Genomic DNA, 17,108 nt, shown 5'->3' on the forward strand with positions numbered 1-17,108 from the left:
AAGAGCCTGAGGATAAAGTAAATAGGGACAGCAGCAGCCCGTCCTCCTCCCTGAATATATGTATATGGGTGCTGGTGGAGGGAATTAGAAATTGCCTTTTGAGATTCAGATACCCAAATGACACCCAAGTCCCAGTGTAGACAGAGTTCAGATGGTTTGGCCTCACCAAATGCCCAGAAGTGCGGTCCTCAACAGATAAAGTCCAGACTACCCAGGGCTCACTGCGCTGTCTGCTTGGGCTACACCCAGCCTCACCGAAAGCACTGAGTCATCTCTTACAAGGCACAAGAAATCCTTTGTTTATTTATGGCCATTAATCCACTCATTAATTCCTGCTCCAACGAAAATTTGCACCTTATTACTGAGCTGAACTTTATTGACTCCAGCTTCTACCTCCTGGATCTCAGCCAGCCTGTCCCCAAGGTTCCCCAGGAGGTGGCAGTCACCTCCTGAGACACACGGGCAGACCGGGGCAGTCTCAGGGATGAGACCTTGGAGCTGGGCCGGGTCCCATGGGTGAGATCTGGGTAGCCAGGCTGGTGGCAGGGGGGTGGTTGGGTGGGATTTGCACCCTGCCATGGGGTTGTGGTCTCCAGCCCTACCCGGAGCCCCAGCAACACGCTTCAGGATTTACACTGAGTGGCAGGGATGTGGTCAGGAAGGAGTGGGAATGGGAAGCTCCTGGGGTGTGCCTGGGGAGGGACAAGGAGTCACAAGGGTGCTGTCCCACGAGGGATGTTGAGTGATGAGGGTGCTGTCCCACGGGGGATGTTGAGTCATGAGGGTGCTGTCCCGCTAGGGACATCAGCTCACGAGAGTGCTGTCCCATGAGGGACAGGGCTGAGATGGTGACGGTGCGGTGGCGCTGCCCATGGGCGTGGGAGCAAGGAGGTGGCGCGGGGTGCCTGGCTGCAGGAAGGGCTGTGAGGGAGGGGACGTGGCCATGGGACATGATGGCTAGCAGGCAGGGGCTGTGGGTGGGAGCTGAGCTGAGGCTCCCAGGGGGTGTTGGACATGGCTGGGGTGGAAAGTGGAAGTCCCTGGTCAGGGGAAGAGAACAGATGGCAATGGGGACAACAGGAGGGAGCAAGGGGGAAAGTGCAGCTGGGGCAGACATGGAGGGAGGCCCGTGGGCTGGGGATGTGGAGATGGTCTGTGTGGGGCTGCTCGGTGGTGAGGAGGTTGAGCAGAGCTCAGGTGAAGAAGGAGTTGCTGGCATCTGGGATAGGGATGGTGAGAAATGGGAATGTCACCAGTGTGGGAGCACCATGGCCCCATGATGTACTGACGTGGGACTGCTGTGCCCTGGGGGTGCAGTGGGGCAGGGGGCACCAGACATTTGGGGTACAGGAGAGGTGGGAGCACCAGATATTTGGGGTACAGGAGGGGTGGAAGCCCTGTGCACCAGAGGTACAGGAGAGGTTGGAGAACTATACGTTGAGTGTGCAGGGGGGATGGAGCCCTTACATTGGGGGTGCAGGGGAATGGAGCACTGGGCACGAGGGATGCAGGAGGGGTGGGAGCACCATACAGTGGGGATGCAGGAGGGATGAGGTGCAGGTGACACATGTACAGAGGCTGAGGCTGATGTGGAAGCACCATGGCCTGGGGAGGTTCTCAGCATGGTGAGACGTCTTGCTGTGACCTGGCCCTGGGGAGCAGCCATGGTCAGAGCCCCACAGGGTGACAGGCCACAGCCGGGGGACACGTCAGGTCCCCAGATGTTGCATATGGTACGGGCAGCGTGGTTCGCTGGCGGGAGGACAACCCGTCCCAGCCATGAATCAGCTCTGTGAGTTGCTCCCCCCATCCATTCCGTCGGACTGATCCCCAGCCAGCGCTGTGCTGCACTGATTTATATTGCAGCCTTTTCTGGCTACCTGGTCCTGAGCCATGTGGGCGTGAGGGGCCAGTGTGGATGGTTTAGTGACAGCAGCCCCGGCCACCATCAATCACAGCAACACTTGGATTTACGAACTGAGAAGTCAGGCGAGAGCCCAGCCATCCGGGGGGGTCATGGTGCTGAGTGATATGTGCTGGGGGCAAAATCCACTTGTCCTTGGACACCGAAGGGCTGGGCTTTAGGGAAGGAACTGTACAGTTCAGGGGCTGATGGACTCCAGCCACGTTTGGATGCTGGGAAGGGAAAATGCTGTGTCCTCTAAGCATGCAAGCGCTGAGCCGCCCCAGCCCACAGCAGCGCTGATGTGCAAACCTCAGCAGCCACCCCATCCATCCTGCGTGTCCTTGGCCTCAAGGACAAGCTCCCTCCTGCCTCTGCCCCCACATAGGTCCCCCCTGGCTGCACCCCACAGGTTTTACTTGCTGTGCCCCGTTCGTAGCTCCAGAGCACCCAATTTCAGCAGGGCAAGTCCTGCACCTTGTGAGGCTCAGGTGCCCCCAGGATGGCTGTCCTTGCTCCTCCAGGCTCGGGATGCAGAGCAGGGAGGTCAGAGCGGTCCATTACCAGAGCTGTGTGTGTCTTGGGGTGCCTTGAGGACATTCTCTGGCCCTGGCATCCTCCCTCCATCACCAAGGAGGACCTGGGGTAGGGAGAGGTGATCGCACCTGTCCCAGTTCAGCGGCAGATCCAAGGACGAAGGACCCACCTAAGCTGCCTTTCCACCCCTGCCACCATCTGCTTGGTGAAGTAGAACAGGCGAGGTGACGCCAGAGCTCGGAGTGACCAGCCAAACCCCTGCCTTGGGGACACAAGTCCCCCCAACCTCCTTCTGGAGGGAAGACACCCCACCAAACTGGTTGCACCGAGCTGGCCCAGCCCCAGCTCCAGGGTCACAGGAGCACAGGCCAATGCGCCCCATATGATATTGGATATTAGGAACAATTTCTTCCCCAAAGGGCTGTGGGGCATTGGAACAGGCTGCCCAGGGCAGTGCTGGAGTCACCATCCCTGGAGGGCTGGACAGACGGACATGAGGTTCTCAGGGACATGGGGCAGTGCCAGGGGTGGGTTATGGTTGGACTCTATGATCTTGAGGGTCTCTTCCAATAAAAATGATTCTGTGATTCCATGATTCTGTGCAGTCAGCACAACCAGGGCACAGCCAGACCCCCTGTCCCCAGGCAGGGGACAAGGACAGCACCCCAAGGAACTGCACCGCAGCAAGAGGATGACACATACCCGAGTGGGAGCCATGGGTGCCAGGACAAAGTCTGACCTCAGGACTAGCCACAGCGAAGCTCCAACCTGCTTCGACCTGCTGCCACCCCTCTTCGGGGTCCCCACCATCCCACCACGCACCCTCAGGGGACACAACACGTCCTCCGACATTGGCACTGGGTCCAGTTCAAACCCCAGTTGGCCAGCACTGGGTCAAGCCAGCCCAAAGCCACCAGGACACGGCACAAAGCTGTTTGCACAGCTGTGCGCAGCATGGCGGAGCGAGCCAGCCCCGGGAAGGCGATGTCTGGAAAAGCACCGGAGGATTTGGGATGGGATCTGTGCGGGTCGAGGCTCGGGGATGGTGTGACCCAGCTGCAGCCCGGAGGGTGGCAGAGCGAGGGACAGGGGGACACTGGCAGCGTATCCTGCCTCTGGTTTATCTTCTGAATTAAGATCAAGCTTACTTAGTGGTGGAAATAATGCTGGGAGTGTGAAAGCCATTATGAGAGTTCTGGTCACAAAGCTGTCCGGTGGTCACCACGGTGCTACGGCAGGAGGTGCAGAGCTCGAGGGTCAGGATCGAACCCCTGACAGCAGCCGCAGAGGGGACAAAGTGCCCGTGGGGGTGGCAGGAGCTGTCCCAGGACTGCAGTCCCCCCGGGCCCCAGCCGGGAGTCACCCATGTCCTTGGCACAGGTGGGGGTGACCCCTGCGTCCCCTCTGCCACCCCTGGGGGCGGCTCCGAGGGTGTCCCCGGGGTGACCCGGGGCTCTGCTGGCCGGGAAGCCGAGCGCGGGCGGAGGGCTCCCTCTCGAGGTCCCGGCCAGCACTGCCCGGCCAGGGGCACGGCCACCCCCACGCGTGTCCGCGGGCAGGTCCCCACAGGGCTCCCGGACCTGCTGGCTGGAGGTGAAGCGGCCACCAGTGGGGTGGTGGCCAGGAGGACATGGGGACAACGGAGGAGCATCATCAAGATGTCAGAGGTGTCGAGCAGAGCAGGAGGTGATAAGAGCCACTAATGCAGCCTCAGGACAGGCACCAGCTCCTTCAGGCCATTTTCTTTCCAGAATTAATTAGCAGCTGGTTTTGTCTGCTTCACGCCTGGAAAAAGCCAGAAGGCAAGTGATGGGTTACAACAGCTGGGGATGGTCCCACTAGCCAGAGCTTGTTCAACATCATCCACCGTGAATGTCAAAGGTTGGTTGAGCAGAAGAATCACCCCGAACACCGCAGAGACTCAACAAGTAATGAGTGGGGTCCTTTCTACCCAAGAGCTAATGAACTTCTCTCATTAATCAGCTAGCTATGGTATGTTAAAAATGCTGGGCACCTGGATCAAGGGAGAAAGCATCTCACCACCTCCTTGTGCGTGTTGGTGCTCGGTGATGTTTCTTGTCCTGCTTCCCCTGAGCAAAATTCAAACTTGATGGAGGCAAGATGTTCGACCTCCCTCACAACCATGCCTCTGTCCTCAAGCTCTGCTCCTGCTGCTACACACCTTGTCCATGGGTGAGGGGCAGCGCAGAATGGCCACCCCATGGGAGCAGTTCACACAGAATCACACAGCACAGCTGGGATTGAAGTGACCTCTGCAGATCCCCAGCCCAGCCCTGCTCACGCAGGGTCGCAGAGCAGATCACACAGGTGGCTCCAGGCGGTTGGAATGTCTCAGAGAAGGAGACTCCACACCCGCTCTGGGCAGCCTGGGCCAGGCTCTGGCACCTCCCAGCAAACAAGTTTCTGCTCATGTTCACATGGAGCCTCCTGTGTTTCAGTCTGTGCCCGTTGCCCCTCACCCTGGCGTTGGGCACCACTGAACAGAGTCTGCTCCATCCTCTGACACCCACCCGGAGATATTGACCAGCATACATGGCTGGGCAGCTTGAGATGGGTGGACATGTCAGGACATGAAGGACCTACCCCAGTGGTGGGGACTGTGACGGCTGCTGTCACCTTCACACGTGGTGGGACATGCTGGGGTCAGGTGGTGCCTGAGGAGGTGGTGGGTGGGAGTGGCAGAAGATGCAGGTGCAGGTGTGGAGGTGACAGCACAGCATCGCGGATGGGACCAGTGGTGGGGCAGGAGGTGACCTGTCCAGGGAGCAGGGTCACCATGGACGGGTGACACGGGGGAGCAAGAAAGCAGCGCCTGAGCCCGGCAAGGGACAAGGCAGGACCTCCAGGAGCAGCAGCTGCCTGGGGACACTGCAGGGACAGAGCACTTGGTGTCAACCCTGCCAAGGGTTCCTTGTGCCACCACCCCAGCAGACTTGATGTCAAACCCCAGGGCACTTGGTGTCACCATCCCCTGGACAGTTAGTCACCCATTGGGGTACTTGCTGCTACCCCCGGGGCACCATGACGCCCCACCGGGACACTTGGTCGCACCCGGCCCTCTCGGTGCACCCCTACCGCCCCGGCGCACTTGGTCGCGCCCCCTCGCCGTTTCGCGCAACGGAGTGGGCCGGAGGAGGCGGTGGCGCAGGTCGGCCGGCCAATGGGGCCCTGGGGGCGTGGTTCGGAGTTCACGAAGCCAATGAAACGCTGGGGGCGTGACCAGGACAGAGAGTGGAGCCAATGGCGCTCCGAGGGTGGGGCCGGGGCGGGGCGCGGATCCGGCGGGCCCGGGGATGCGGCTGTCGGCGGGCGCGCGGCGGCGCGTGGCCGCGGTGCACGGGGATTCGCCGCTGCCCGAGCGCCTGCGGTTCTACGACGGCTGGGCCGCCCAGTACGAGCAGGTACCGGGGCCGGGGGGCCGGGGCCGCCCCGCCCCCCTCCACTCCCCGGCGCCGCTGATCGCCGTGTCCCCGCAGGATGTGGCAACGCTGGAGTACCGGGCACCGGCCCTGGCTGCCGCTTCGCTCGCCTCCGCCTTCCCCGCGCCTCCCGCCGAGGCGCGGCTGCTCGACGTGGCCTGTGGCACCGGGCTCGTAGCGCGGGAGGTACCGGGCGGGCCGGGGCCTCGGGGCCGGGCCGGGCCGGAGGGTTAACGGCGCCATGTGTCCGTCTGTCCCTGCAGCTCCACCGGCGCGGGTTCCGCTGCTTGCACGGCGTGGACGGCAGCGCGGGGATGCTGGAGCGGGCGCGGAGCACCGGGCTGTACCGGGAGCTGCGGCGGTGTGTGCTGGGCCCGGAGCCGCTGCCCGCGCCCGCAGGTACCGGCCCGGCGCCGAGGGACCGGGGGTGCAGCCCGGAGTGACCCCCGGTGACACCACGCGTGTCCCCGCAGAGCACTACGATGCCGTGACCGTGGTGGGGGCGCTGGGCGAGGGGCAGGTGCCCAGCTCGGCTGTGACAGAGCTGCTCCGGGTCACCAAGCCGGGTGAGGGGGTGTCCCCTGCTGTCCCCTCCCTGCCGCGCCCCCCGGATGGCAGGACAGGGTCACCAGATCCCGGTAGATGTGTGTCCCCAGCTGGGCGCTGGCCCTGTGGCACAACCAGAACGTGGCCTTGTCCCTTCTGCCAGGTGCAGGGATGTGTAGTGACACCCGGGTCCCCGGCCATGCCTGCTGGCGGGGTCAGGAGGTGGCAGTGGCGCTCCTGATGTGTGACAGTGTGTGCTTCCATGTGCTGTCCTGCTGTCCCCTGTCCTGCCTGTGCCCTGCCTGCTGACACCCATCAGGGTCTCTCTGCCTCCCCTTGCCCCCCACTTTCCAGTGTGACACCGGTCACATGGTGCCCTGCTCAGGGGGGAGACAGGCATGGATGTCCCCTCTCCTGGCAGGAGGTTTCATCTGCATGACAACCAGGAGTGACCCCTCGAACCTGCGGTACAAGGCAGAGCTGGAGGCAGCGCTGGAGCAGCTGGGGGCGCAGGGAGCCTGGCGGAAGGTCCTGTCCCAGGAGGTGGAGCACTGGGAGAGGGCGACCGCTGAGCAGGACAGCACCCAGGGCACCGGCTACATCTCCGGGGTGGTCTACATCTACCAGAAGTGCCCCGTGTCCCCCCTTGAGGAGGGCTGAGAGCCACCATGGTTCTGGGGAGCTGGGTGAGCACGTGGCCCCACATAAAACCCAACCCAGCGACCCTCCTGGAGCTGGGCAGCTGCTAGGGGGTGAACAATGTTTTTGGGGAGCCTCCTCATTCCCTTCCCCGGCTCCTTCTCCCCTGGCAACCTTGCCCATTCCTCAGCCTGGGGAGGGTCTCCTGGTTTCAGTGGGGTCTCCTGGGCACTACTGTTTGCTCTGACATTCAGGTACTGTCCCCAGCACCTTGGCCCTCACCATCACATCTTGCAGACTGACTGTTCAGAGCCATCTCCTGTCCAGGATTTCTTCTCCCTGCCGTGCTCACCTCTCAGCCCTCATGGTCAAAATCTAGACCCTTCTTCATCCTCCCCACCCCAGACCCCCATGGTCTTTACCTGGGGAGTGTTGGAGGTGGGTCCCCATCGCCATGTCCTGCGCTTCCCTCATCTTCATCCTCCCCAGGAGTTAACCCAGCGCACCCTGAGCTGCAGGAGACGTCCACAGCTGCACCAACGTGACACCCAGCCGGAGAAGCTCTCCAAGCACCACATCAGCCTTTCATCCCACAGCAGCTGCTTAAGATTCTCACCTTCCTACATCTTTGTAGTTAATGGTCCGGGTGGGAAATGAGGCTGGAAGGCTCCCAGGAGCACCCGGCATCGCCGGCCCAGCCTGTTCCCCAGCCCCTCACCCAGCTGCCTCCACCCCTCCTCCTCCTCCACTGCTCCCTTGGGAAGTTTTTTACCCAAATCTCTTGCTGGGATATTTCCTTTTTATCTTTTCTCTTTCCCAGACCTGTTCCTGCTCGTCCCGTTCCCATGGCCCTGGGGAAGGTTCCTTCCTTCTCCTCAGGAGCTCGTCCCAGGCAGGAAGTGGTGACTGTCTCTCCTTGTCCCCGTTCCCCACCCTGGGCATCCCACCCCTCCCACACTCAACTTCCCCATGGTTCCTATCACCCCTGTGTGTTGTCCCGCCAGGTCTTGGGGTTCATGCACCCATTGTGGGTGGCTGCCCTGCTCCCCTCTCCCGTATTTGTACCCTGGGGGACAATCCCACCTGTTGAGTAAACTCCCTGCCTCTGTTGCCTGCTGTGTGCCTGCTGTGGACCCTCTGGAGTGTGCAGGGGAGGGTGGCCAGGAGCTGGGGATGGAGGATTTGGCCTTTCTTTGCAGTCCCCTCCCAGTCCCTGGGGGCTGAAATGTCCGAGTTCTGGGTGCCTGGTGTCCCTCTGTGCCCCTCTTGGCTCTCAGCACCCTCTCCCTGCCTCAGTTTCCCTGCTGGGGGATGCACAAGGAGCATCCTGCCTGATCACCGCCACATCCCTGTGGGGACATGGGGACATGCCAAGGTGCTGGAGCAGCAGCCCCCGAGCTGGCAGGACACAGCACCCCTAGGACATGTCACCGTCCTCCCCCCATTGCTCCCCAATGAGCCCAGGCAGCCTCGGTGGCACCAAGATGTTTATCGTCCATGGCGAGCGCAGCGCCCGCGAGCGGGGAAGGGCAGGGATGGGAGGATGGTGCTGGGGGTGCAGCCGGTGTGGGGGCGGGCAGGGGGAGGCAGCGAGTGGCGGGGGGGCAGGACGGTGGTGCTCTTCCGTGAGCTGGCAGTGGCCGTGGCGGCTCACACATAGTCCTTCATGGGGTAAGCCATGGGGCTGCAGCCCTTCACCGCTCTGTACACCTTGGGATAGGTGTCCTGCTGGGACGGGGGTCCTGAGCAGCACAGGATGCCCCCACCAAAGAGCAGGAGGGCACTGGCAGCCCAGCCGATGTAGAGGGCAGCCCCCAGCTCCCGCTTGAGGGCTGCGGGCACCATGGGGTTGTAGAAGTTGGTGACGATGCTGTTGGCAGACCAGGAGACAGGGATGAGCAGCATGATGCCGGCCAGGACGAAGATGGCACCTGCCACGATGGAGATCCTGGTCTTGGCATCCTTGTCGTCCACGCAGCGGGTGCAGTCTGCGCCCGAGATGGCCGTGAGGAAGGCAAAGAGGGCCACGAAGATGGAGGTGACCACCAAGGCGCGAGCTGCTTGCAGGTCCGAGGTGAGCTCCAGCAGGGAGTCGTAGGCCTTGCACTGCATCTGCCCCGTGGTCTCGTACACGCAGTTCATCCACAGCCCTTCCCAGAAGACCTGGGCCACCACGATGTTGGAGCCGATGAAGGCCGTCACCTTCCACATGGGCAGTGCGCAGGTGAGGATGGAGCCCAGCCAGCCCAGCGCCGCCAGCAACAGCCCACCCAGCTGCATCGTCATCGTCGCCATCAACAGCACCTGTGGGGACAGGGGACAGCTATCACCGACACCACCCCAGAGACAGGGGTGCTTTCTGAACAGTGTGGGCTCCATGCTGGGTGCATCCTTATCCCCATCTGGATGGGAACAGATGCAGGACGGCATGGGGACACGTGTGACCTGGGGTATTGCGGCAGGATGGCATGGGGACACGTGTGACAAGGGGCATTGCTGCAGGACAACATGGGGACACGTGTGACGAGGGGCACTGCTGCAGGAGGGCATGGGGACAGGTGTGACAAGGGGCACTGCTGCAGGTCACCCCACAGCTCCCACCCCACGCCCTGTTCCATTGCTGGTGCTTCACCCCCCCGGCACCGGGGGTCCCGGGCAGCAGCCCCTGCTCTCACCGCGGCACCAGCTGCTCCAGGTTCAAGGGCAGGTTCTGCTTCGCCCTTGGCAGCCGTGCTGCAGCGCCCTTTGGACCCGGGAATTCTCATCTGTGGCACTGGAAACGGGCCAGGGCTCAGCGCTTACAGCGATACCAGCTCTTCCCTCACACCGGGACCAGCATCGAGAGAGAAAACCCCCGGCAAGGGGCTATGGGCCCACAGGCATCACCCCTGTAAGAGGGGTGGCAGGTACAAGGGGACATGCTGGACACACCAATGGCTCTACCACAGTCACACACGGCCAAGTCTCCGCTTAGCCCCACACAGAGCAGATCCACGGTACCACCGCAGGGCAGAGTGCACCCATGGGTGCTCACACCCGTGCTGGGCAGACAGGACCAGCTGAGTTTTTATGAGCCCCACACAACAGCGCGGTATCGGCTGTGCCCGGCGCACCCTCTGGCCTCGTAGGAGGTTTCACCACGGTTTCTCTGGTCCCAGTTTCGGTTTCTGTGGCCTTTTCTCCCCCATTGCGTCCCCGCTCCTTCCCCAGCGCCTTTCATCCAGACAGACACCCAGTGCTGGGGCTTTGATTCCCTGAACCAAAAATAAAGCTTCTCTCACCTAGAGAAAGGGGGACCAACCGCTGGGAAGGTTGGGGAGCCAGGACAATGGAAAGCCATCACGGGCACTGTTTCCCAGCCAGTGGGACCTGGACTACAAGAGACACCCAAAATGGGGTGCAAGGCCACCCCCAGTGGGGACAAGCGGTGTCCCCACGGATCCCAGCAGGAATGCTCACCCAGGCATCGCACTCACATTTCCACCCAGCCACCAGCACAACAGGGCTGTGGGAGCATTTTCTAACATTCCCAGTGAAGGGATGGGGGAGCTGGGAGACCCCAGACCCAGATGAGACACCCACAGCCTCATGTTCACCAGGCAGCAGCATCACCCACCATCCCTGCGCACCCCGAGGCACAAGGGAAGGACATTCCCAAGCTGGTTCAGTGCCGCTGCGCCCCAGCACAGTTTGCCATGCAGGAACCGAGATAGGCAAAACACCCGGCGTTGCCCACGCTGCCCTGGGGAGCTCCCAGCTGGTGCTGCAGGGTGGCCCTGGGGCCAGCAAACCCCGACCTGCCCTCACCAGCACCCATCACCTTCCTCCTTTCTTTGGAAGATCACGTCAGGACAGGGGGTAGTTGCGATGCTATGTTGGGTGCTGCCAAGGCACCGTGCCATGGAGGTCCCATTGTCACTCCCAGGGAGCAGGGGCCCGGGGAGGGGAGCAGTGGGTGATGGAGCAGGGGTTGGGGGGCTGGGATTGCAGGAGGCTCTGGAAAGCAGATTTAGGGGGGTCTCAGGGGGACGGGGATCTGCGGCACAGGAACACTGGTCTGTCCCATCACCAGGGCACGTGTTGGAGAAGGTAAAGAAAACAATGCACATGGGGCTGAGCAGCTGCCGTTTAATGTGGGAAGGTTGTGACATGGGGACAGATGGCAGCACAGTCCCAGGGGACACCACAAGCCACCCCCTCCCCAGACAGCCCACCCGGGGGATGCCAGGGGACTATGGGGCTGGGGGCACCCCATGGGTCAGGATCCTGGAGTCGCCCCCTCCATGCGGGTGCACAGACCCGCTCCGCTTCCGCCTCCCCGACCGGTTCTCCCAGCCCAGCCGCTGCCATCCCACTCCCAGGATAATGATGCCCCCGCCCCGGAGAGCCGCTGCGAGAAATCACACGTCTGTACCGTCTGTACCGCCACTGCGAGCACCGAAAGTAGGTCAGTGTCAAAATCTACAGGGGGGACAGGGGGTACAAGCAGATGAGATCCCCCATGTCACCCCTCAAGCCCCTGACAGGGTTTGCAGAGCCACCATGTCCCCATGACAGTGTGGGACAGGTTTGCTGTCCCCATCAGCACCGCCGTCCACCCGGGGGGACGCATCCTGGGGGGTTTTACCAAGTGAGAGCCCCATGTCACCCACGGGACAGGCCCCGGGAGTTGCGTCACCGCACGGCACACCCCGATACCGGGAGCCAGGAGATGCTCCGGGGGGGTATCGGGTGGTGTCTCAGAGAAGATGCCGTGACCGGGTGCTCCAGGGGGAGCGGGACCCCGCCGGGGAGGCAGCCAGGACAGGATCGCCTTGTTCTCCGTCTCAACCGAGATTAAAGAACCAGCTTCCATCCCCCGGTGAACAAAGGCAGCTCTGTCTGCCGTCCCTCGCACCGCCCTGCCACCGCCTTGGCGCCAGCCAGCACCCAGCCAGGGGGGTCCGTGATCCAGGGATGCCCCGAGAGCTCCCGGCTCCATGGGGAGGCTGGGGGGTCCAGGGGGGTGCAGCGGCTCCTCAGACGTAGTTGCTGGCTGGCAGTGAGCGAGCAGCCGTGAACTTGGCAGAGTAGGGCTTCTCATCCCGGGGGGGGCAGGTGCAGCACAGGATCCCCCCTCCCAGCAGCAGCAGCGCGGAGGCCGCCCAGCCCACGTAGAGGGACGAGCCCAGGTCCCGCTTCTGGGAGTCGGTGACCATCGGGTTGTAGAAGTCCTGGATGATGCTGTTGGCCGACCAAGAGATGGGGATGAGGATGAGGACACCGGCGATGATGAAGATGATACCGGAGACGATCATGACCTTGGCTTTGGCGGTGTCATCCTCCACGCAGTTGGTGCACTTGCCGCCGGTGACGGCGAGCAGGGTGCCCAGGACGGCCAAGACGATGGCCACCACCACCATGGCGCGGGCGGCTTGCAGATCCTGCGGCAGGGCCAGCAGGGAGTCGTAGAACTTGCACTGCATCTGCCCCGTGCTCTGCACCACGCAGTTCATCCACAGCCCTTCCCAGATGATCTGCGCCGTCACGATGTTGTTGCCGACGAAGGCCGTCTCCCGCCACATGGGCAAGGCGCAGCAGAGGATGGTGGCCAACCAGCCGATGACGGAGAGGGCGATGCCCAGCACCTGCAGCCCCATGGAGGCCATGGCTCTCTGCCTGCACCCCTGCCCGCCTCCCTCAGCACTGTGCCGCTCGCCAGGACCATGGCGGGCATTATATGCCTTCGCCGAGGGAGGAGCGCAGCCACCGCCGCCGTCCTGCCGCCGGCACCGGACGGAGGGGTAAAACCAGTTTCCCAGGATTCCTCCACTTATATTTCTCCCTGCAGCACTGACACTGAATATCCCGGCTGCTCTTGCGGAGGAGGGCGCAAGGGACGGGGATGAGGCCACCCAGGTGCGGGAGCGTGTCCCACCACTGCCCACAGGCAGGTGACAGATGCCAAGAGCAGTGCTGGGGCTCAGCCTGGGATGCTGAAGGGGAAAAGCCAGTGTCCAGACATTGGGATGTCTCTGTCATTGCTGCCAGCACCTCCTGCTCCATCACCCACATGTAGTCCCTCTATGCTTTTGTGCCTCAGTTTCCCCCCAGCTCACAGGGTGGCTTTTCCCGCGGTGCTCCAGCCCCTGGCTCCCGCAGCCCCGTGCCGGGGAGCAGCGCGTCGGCCCTGCCCCGCCGCCGGGCGCCGTGCCCAGCAGGACACAACCGACTCCTGCTTGTTCTTTTGCGGCCATACCCGCGCTCCCCAGCCCTCTGCCAGGCCTGGGGCGGGAGGTGTCGCCACCCAGACCCACAAACTGGTTGGAGCGGCTGCCGGCTCCCCGCGGAGGAGAGACGGTGCTGCCGCGGGCGAGGGGGGGGCAGATCCCGGAACCCACCCCGCCTTGTGCTCCACTGCCAAGACGGCGCTCGCACGGCAGCCCGGTCCCTGCCCTGCTGCCTGCGCTGCAGCCGGGCTCGGTGGGTCACAGGCTGCGGGGGCAGACGTGACCCTCGGGGTGCCACAGTGGGGACCGGGGTGCCAAGCACGGGCAGGGCAGCATGGACAGGGGACCATGTCATGCTGGCAGAATTCTGGCACATCTGGCCATGCCAGTGGCCAAGCTGTGCTGATACCAATACCGATGCTAGCTCCAGTGCCAATACTGATGCCAATAACGATACTGATACCGATGCCAATACCAATACCAATATCAACATCAATGCCGCTTCCAATGCCCATGCCCATGCCACTTCCAATGCCAATACCAATTCCAAGGCCGATGCCAATGCCAATGCCAACACCAATATCAATGCTGATGCAAATACCAATGCCAATTCCAATGCAAATACCAATGCCAATTCCAATGCCAAAACTGATGCCGAAGCTTTGGGCACTGCCCAACCTCTCCTTCACTCCACGAGACCCTGCACACACACTTCCCCTCCTCGCTCCCTCCAAAGTCCCTCCAGCACCCACGCAAGCACAGCATGAGGCCAGACAGACCATAAGGACGGACAGACAGACAGTGCACCGTTCTCCCAGCCCGGCTTAAGCCCAGGCCTCTGGAAAAGATAACAGGGCCATAGATTATCTTTGTTTTCCCAAGCACTGTAGTTACCGATACGATCCCATTACTTGTGCTAATTGTTTGGCTACCGCTGCCCACACTGGGGTGTCCCCGGGCATCGCGCCCTAACACAGGGGGAGAACCAGGTGGTTCCTGCCTGCGGTGCCATGACGATGCCAACAGCACCTGGGCTGGGGACACCGGTGCCCGGCGCGGCAGGAGCGGGCAGGGTGCTTGGAGACACTCGGGTCTCGTGGCACACCCTCACCTACGGGGACAAGCCGGGGTCCTGACCTGTGCCAGGGGAGCCATGCTGGGACAATCTGTCTGTCCGTCTGTCCTGCTGGAGCGCCCACATTGCTGTCATACCAGCGTGCCCACCCCAGGGCCAGAGCCTTGTGGTCAGGGGCTCCCTTTAATCCACGGGGATCTGGAGCATCCCCGGCCTCTGCCCCAGGCTGAATGTGGTTTTCACCTCCCAGCTGGCTGCTGTAACCACCAAATTACGTGGGGTTGGAGACAGGCGTGCACCACGTGTGTGTGTGTGCAAATGGCATGGGCCATGTCCCCGAAGGCACACAGGGACACGCTTCAGGGCCAGGGACAAATGACAGGGACTCCTCCACGTGCTCACGCTCCCCCTTGGAGCAAGGGCAGGCGCCAGCACGGCCCTCCAACAGCCAATTACTATAATTAAAGCCAGAACGTGACATATATTCAAACAGGCAGCTGCCACCCAGAAACAGCCCCTGTGCCCATCCCCATGTCCCCCAGTGACGCACTTGCCAGGCCGGCACCACTGGCCCCATGTCCCCAGCACTGCTGGCCAGCAGGACAGACAGACACGGACTCGGCGGGGAGGGGAGGAGCAACAGCCCCCTGTCCCCATGGGCCAGCCCCTCATCCCCAGCACCCATTGAGCCAGGGTGCTACTGCAGCTCGGGCAGGACCACAGCACCACCAAGCACCTTGACACGTGTCATTCAGGGATGTGACCACAGGGACACCAGCGCCACAGCCCCATCCCAGCTGCCCAGGTGCATCCTGCAGGACCTGAGCCCCAGCTTTGTCCCAGCGCCACCTGCAAGGACACACAGCGAGGAATGTGTCCTGGTGGCAACACAGTCCCCCTGCTCAGGTGGGAGCTCCTCCACTCCAAAACAGGTGCTCACTCCAAAACAGGTGCTCACCCCATCCCCAGCCCTCACCACCTGCAGCTGCTGCGGCACCCAGCGGGTGCGGGGACACAGGGGCCTGAGTCTCTGCCCCACTGCACACTAATGGGATCGGTGACAGCACAGCTGCCATCCCGGCACATCGGCCACTGGCCCTTTGTGGCTCGGGAAATGCCCTCTGCCCCTCACCCCTGTGTCATTGAGATGGGGACACATTTCAGCCCCACGGCTGGGCAGCAAGGCCATCCCCGGGCAGGGAGAGGGGACCAACAGCCTTGAGCAGGTGTCACCGCAATGCCGGACGCCACCAGGCACACAGCAGGAGCTGCGCCACCCTGACCTTGCTCAGGACAGAGGACGCCCCACGGGGAGAGCGCTCGGGGCACAAATCCTCTGCCAAAGCACTTCGGGACGTCCCCACCAGGGACACAGGTGACATTCCCACCTCACACCAGCTCAGCCCCACGTCCCCCAGCACCCACGCACAAGCTCGCTGCCCCGGCTACCTTGAGGTCCCACAAAGGCACGTGAGACTTGCCAGGAGCGGTGATCCACTGGGATCTCCGGCTTCACATCCACTGAGCAAGGCACAGAGGGACGGCCACCAGCCCTCCCGCTCCACCGGCACGGAGCTGGCAGCCTCCCCTGCCAGCGCGCGGGGATTAGTTACCGGCAGGCCAGAGACTGAATGTTCCCAAAAAAAAGTCCTTGCCCAACATAAACCCCCCCAACCAGCTCAAATATGCAGAGTCAGGTTGTTTCCTGCTATGGGAAAGCAAATTCTTATCGGCTCAGCAGAGAGGAGCCGTGGGGTCCCCTGGGGGACGCGAGACGTGAGAAACGGGACCTTGGACCTGAAATCACTCCAAAATCAAAAGTCCTGCCTAATTTTCTGAGCAAAAAAGCAGCTCTGAACAGGGAAAACATGCACAAGTGCTGCCGAGGTGGTTGTCAAAGGGATGGGGAGATGACAGCCTTGGCCCAGGGAGGGGGATGCAAGCGGTGCAATGTGGGGACCCCCCACAGACGATGCTCGGAGGAAGCGGGATGCTGCAGCAAAGCTGTCAGAGTGAGGATGCCCCAGGGCACACTGAGATCTATGGGTGACCCGGCATTCCCTGGGCGAGCTGCCAGCCCCCTGCCGGGTCCTGCCGGACCGTGCCCCCCACCACCCCCGGCTCCCCGTGTGCCGACAGCCCCGTCCCCGCCCCGCCGGCAGACAGAGCTGCCATTGATGCTGGAGCAGCCCTACCTGCTCCTCGCCGCCGCCGAAGGGGCTTCAACAATGGGCTGCCTGTGTGCCCTGGCCGGGGCAGAGCCAGCAGCCCCGCGCCTGAAATATAAGCGGTCGAGGCAGCGTTTACCGCCCCAACCCAGCTCCCCCGGGGGGGGAAACGCGCCGTCACTCCCGAGACCGCAGTGGGGGGGAAACACCCCAAACCTGCCCTGGTTGATGGCTACACGTGAGCGGGACGCGGCCCCACGGCCCCGGGGCGGTTTCTGGTGTCACCTCCTGCTCGCCCCAGGGTGCTGGGATGGGGGTGCCCGTGGTGGGTGTCCCCCCCACCAGCACAGGTGTCCTTCCCACGGCACAGGCCACCAAACCAGCAATGCGACTGTGACCTTTGGGTCACCACAGCACAGGGGCAAACCTGTCCCCATGTCATCGGTGGCTCCATGTGGCCACCCCACCTTGTCCACATCCCGGGAGACCCGCTGGCTAAGGTCCCCATCCCTTCCCAGCTGCTGGGGGAGAGCACAGGGGCTCCACCGGGGGCGACACGGCAGGGGATGGATGGGGATGCTCCCAGCACCC

At 62.7% G+C, this 17,108-nt stretch overlaps 3 protein-coding genes across 6 annotated transcripts; 1 reads left to right on the forward strand and 2 right to left on the reverse strand.

Annotated features, from left to right (window-relative positions):
* Window positions 1-5,704: 5,704 nt before the first annotated feature.
* On the forward strand, window positions 5,705-8,175 carry METTL27 (methyltransferase like 27). 4 transcript variants are annotated; one of them, XM_065037294.1, is made up of 6 exons: window positions 5,705-5,862; window positions 5,938-6,066; window positions 6,144-6,279; window positions 6,354-6,446; window positions 6,848-7,112; window positions 7,320-8,175. In XM_065037294.1, exons 1-5 carry the CDS (start codon window positions 5,755-5,757, stop codon window positions 7,084-7,086), a joined length of 705 nt encoding a protein of 234 aa, XP_064893366.1. In that variant the 5' UTR covers window positions 5,705-5,754; the 3' UTR covers window positions 7,087-7,112; window positions 7,320-8,175. The 4 variants fall into 4 exon arrangements, with proteins under 4 accessions (XP_064893366.1, XP_064893367.1, XP_064893368.1 ...); XM_065037295.1 differs by having other exon boundaries at window positions 7,333-8,175; XM_065037296.1 differs by having other exon boundaries at window positions 7,555-8,175.
* A 360-nt stretch (window positions 8,176-8,535) lies between these two features.
* LOC102098991 (claudin-4) lies at window positions 8,536-16,698 on the reverse strand. The gene is made up of 2 exons (XM_065037297.1): window positions 16,545-16,698; window positions 8,536-9,369 (listed from the first exon to the last, which is right to left on the reverse strand). The coding sequence occupies exon 2, from the start codon at window positions 9,358-9,360 to the stop codon at window positions 8,716-8,718; it is 645 nt and encodes a 214-aa protein (XP_064893369.1). The 5' UTR covers window positions 9,361-9,369; window positions 16,545-16,698; the 3' UTR covers window positions 8,536-8,715.
* CLDN4 (claudin 4) lies at window positions 11,174-16,456 on the reverse strand. The gene has a single exon (XM_065037298.1). It carries the CDS (start codon window positions 12,711-12,713, stop codon window positions 12,084-12,086), a length of 630 nt encoding a protein of 209 aa, XP_064893370.1. The 5' UTR covers window positions 12,714-16,456; the 3' UTR covers window positions 11,174-12,083.
* Window positions 16,699-17,108: the final 410 nt, after the last annotated feature.

Source organism: Columba livia, chromosome 20, assembly GCF_036013475.1.
Source record: "Columba livia isolate bColLiv1 breed racing homer chromosome 20, bColLiv1.pat.W.v2, whole genome shotgun sequence".
NCBI classification, from domain to species: Eukaryota; Metazoa; Chordata; class Aves; order Columbiformes; family Columbidae; genus Columba; species Columba livia.

Bases quoted from the DNA above. Each gene is read 5' to 3' on its own strand.
- CLDN4 (XM_065037298.1), bottom strand. From the start codon at position 12,713: ATGGCCTCCATGGGGCTGCAGGTGCTGGGCATCGCCCTCTCCGTCATC.
- LOC102098991 (XM_065037297.1), bottom strand. From the start codon at position 9,360: ATGGCGACGATGACGATGCAGCTGGGTGGGCTGTTGCTGGCGGCGCTG.
- METTL27 (XM_065037293.1), top strand. From the start codon at position 5,755: ATGCGGCTGTCGGCGGGCGCGCGGCGGCGCGTGGCCGCGGTGCACGGG. The intron at 6,067-6,143 runs GTACCGGGCGGG...CTGTCCCTGCAG, and splicing joins CCGGGCTCGTAGCGCGGGAG to CTCCACCGGCGCGGGTTCCG. The intron at 6,280-6,353 runs GTACCGGCCCGG...GTGTCCCCGCAG, and splicing joins GCCGCTGCCCGCGCCCGCAG to AGCACTACGATGCCGTGACC.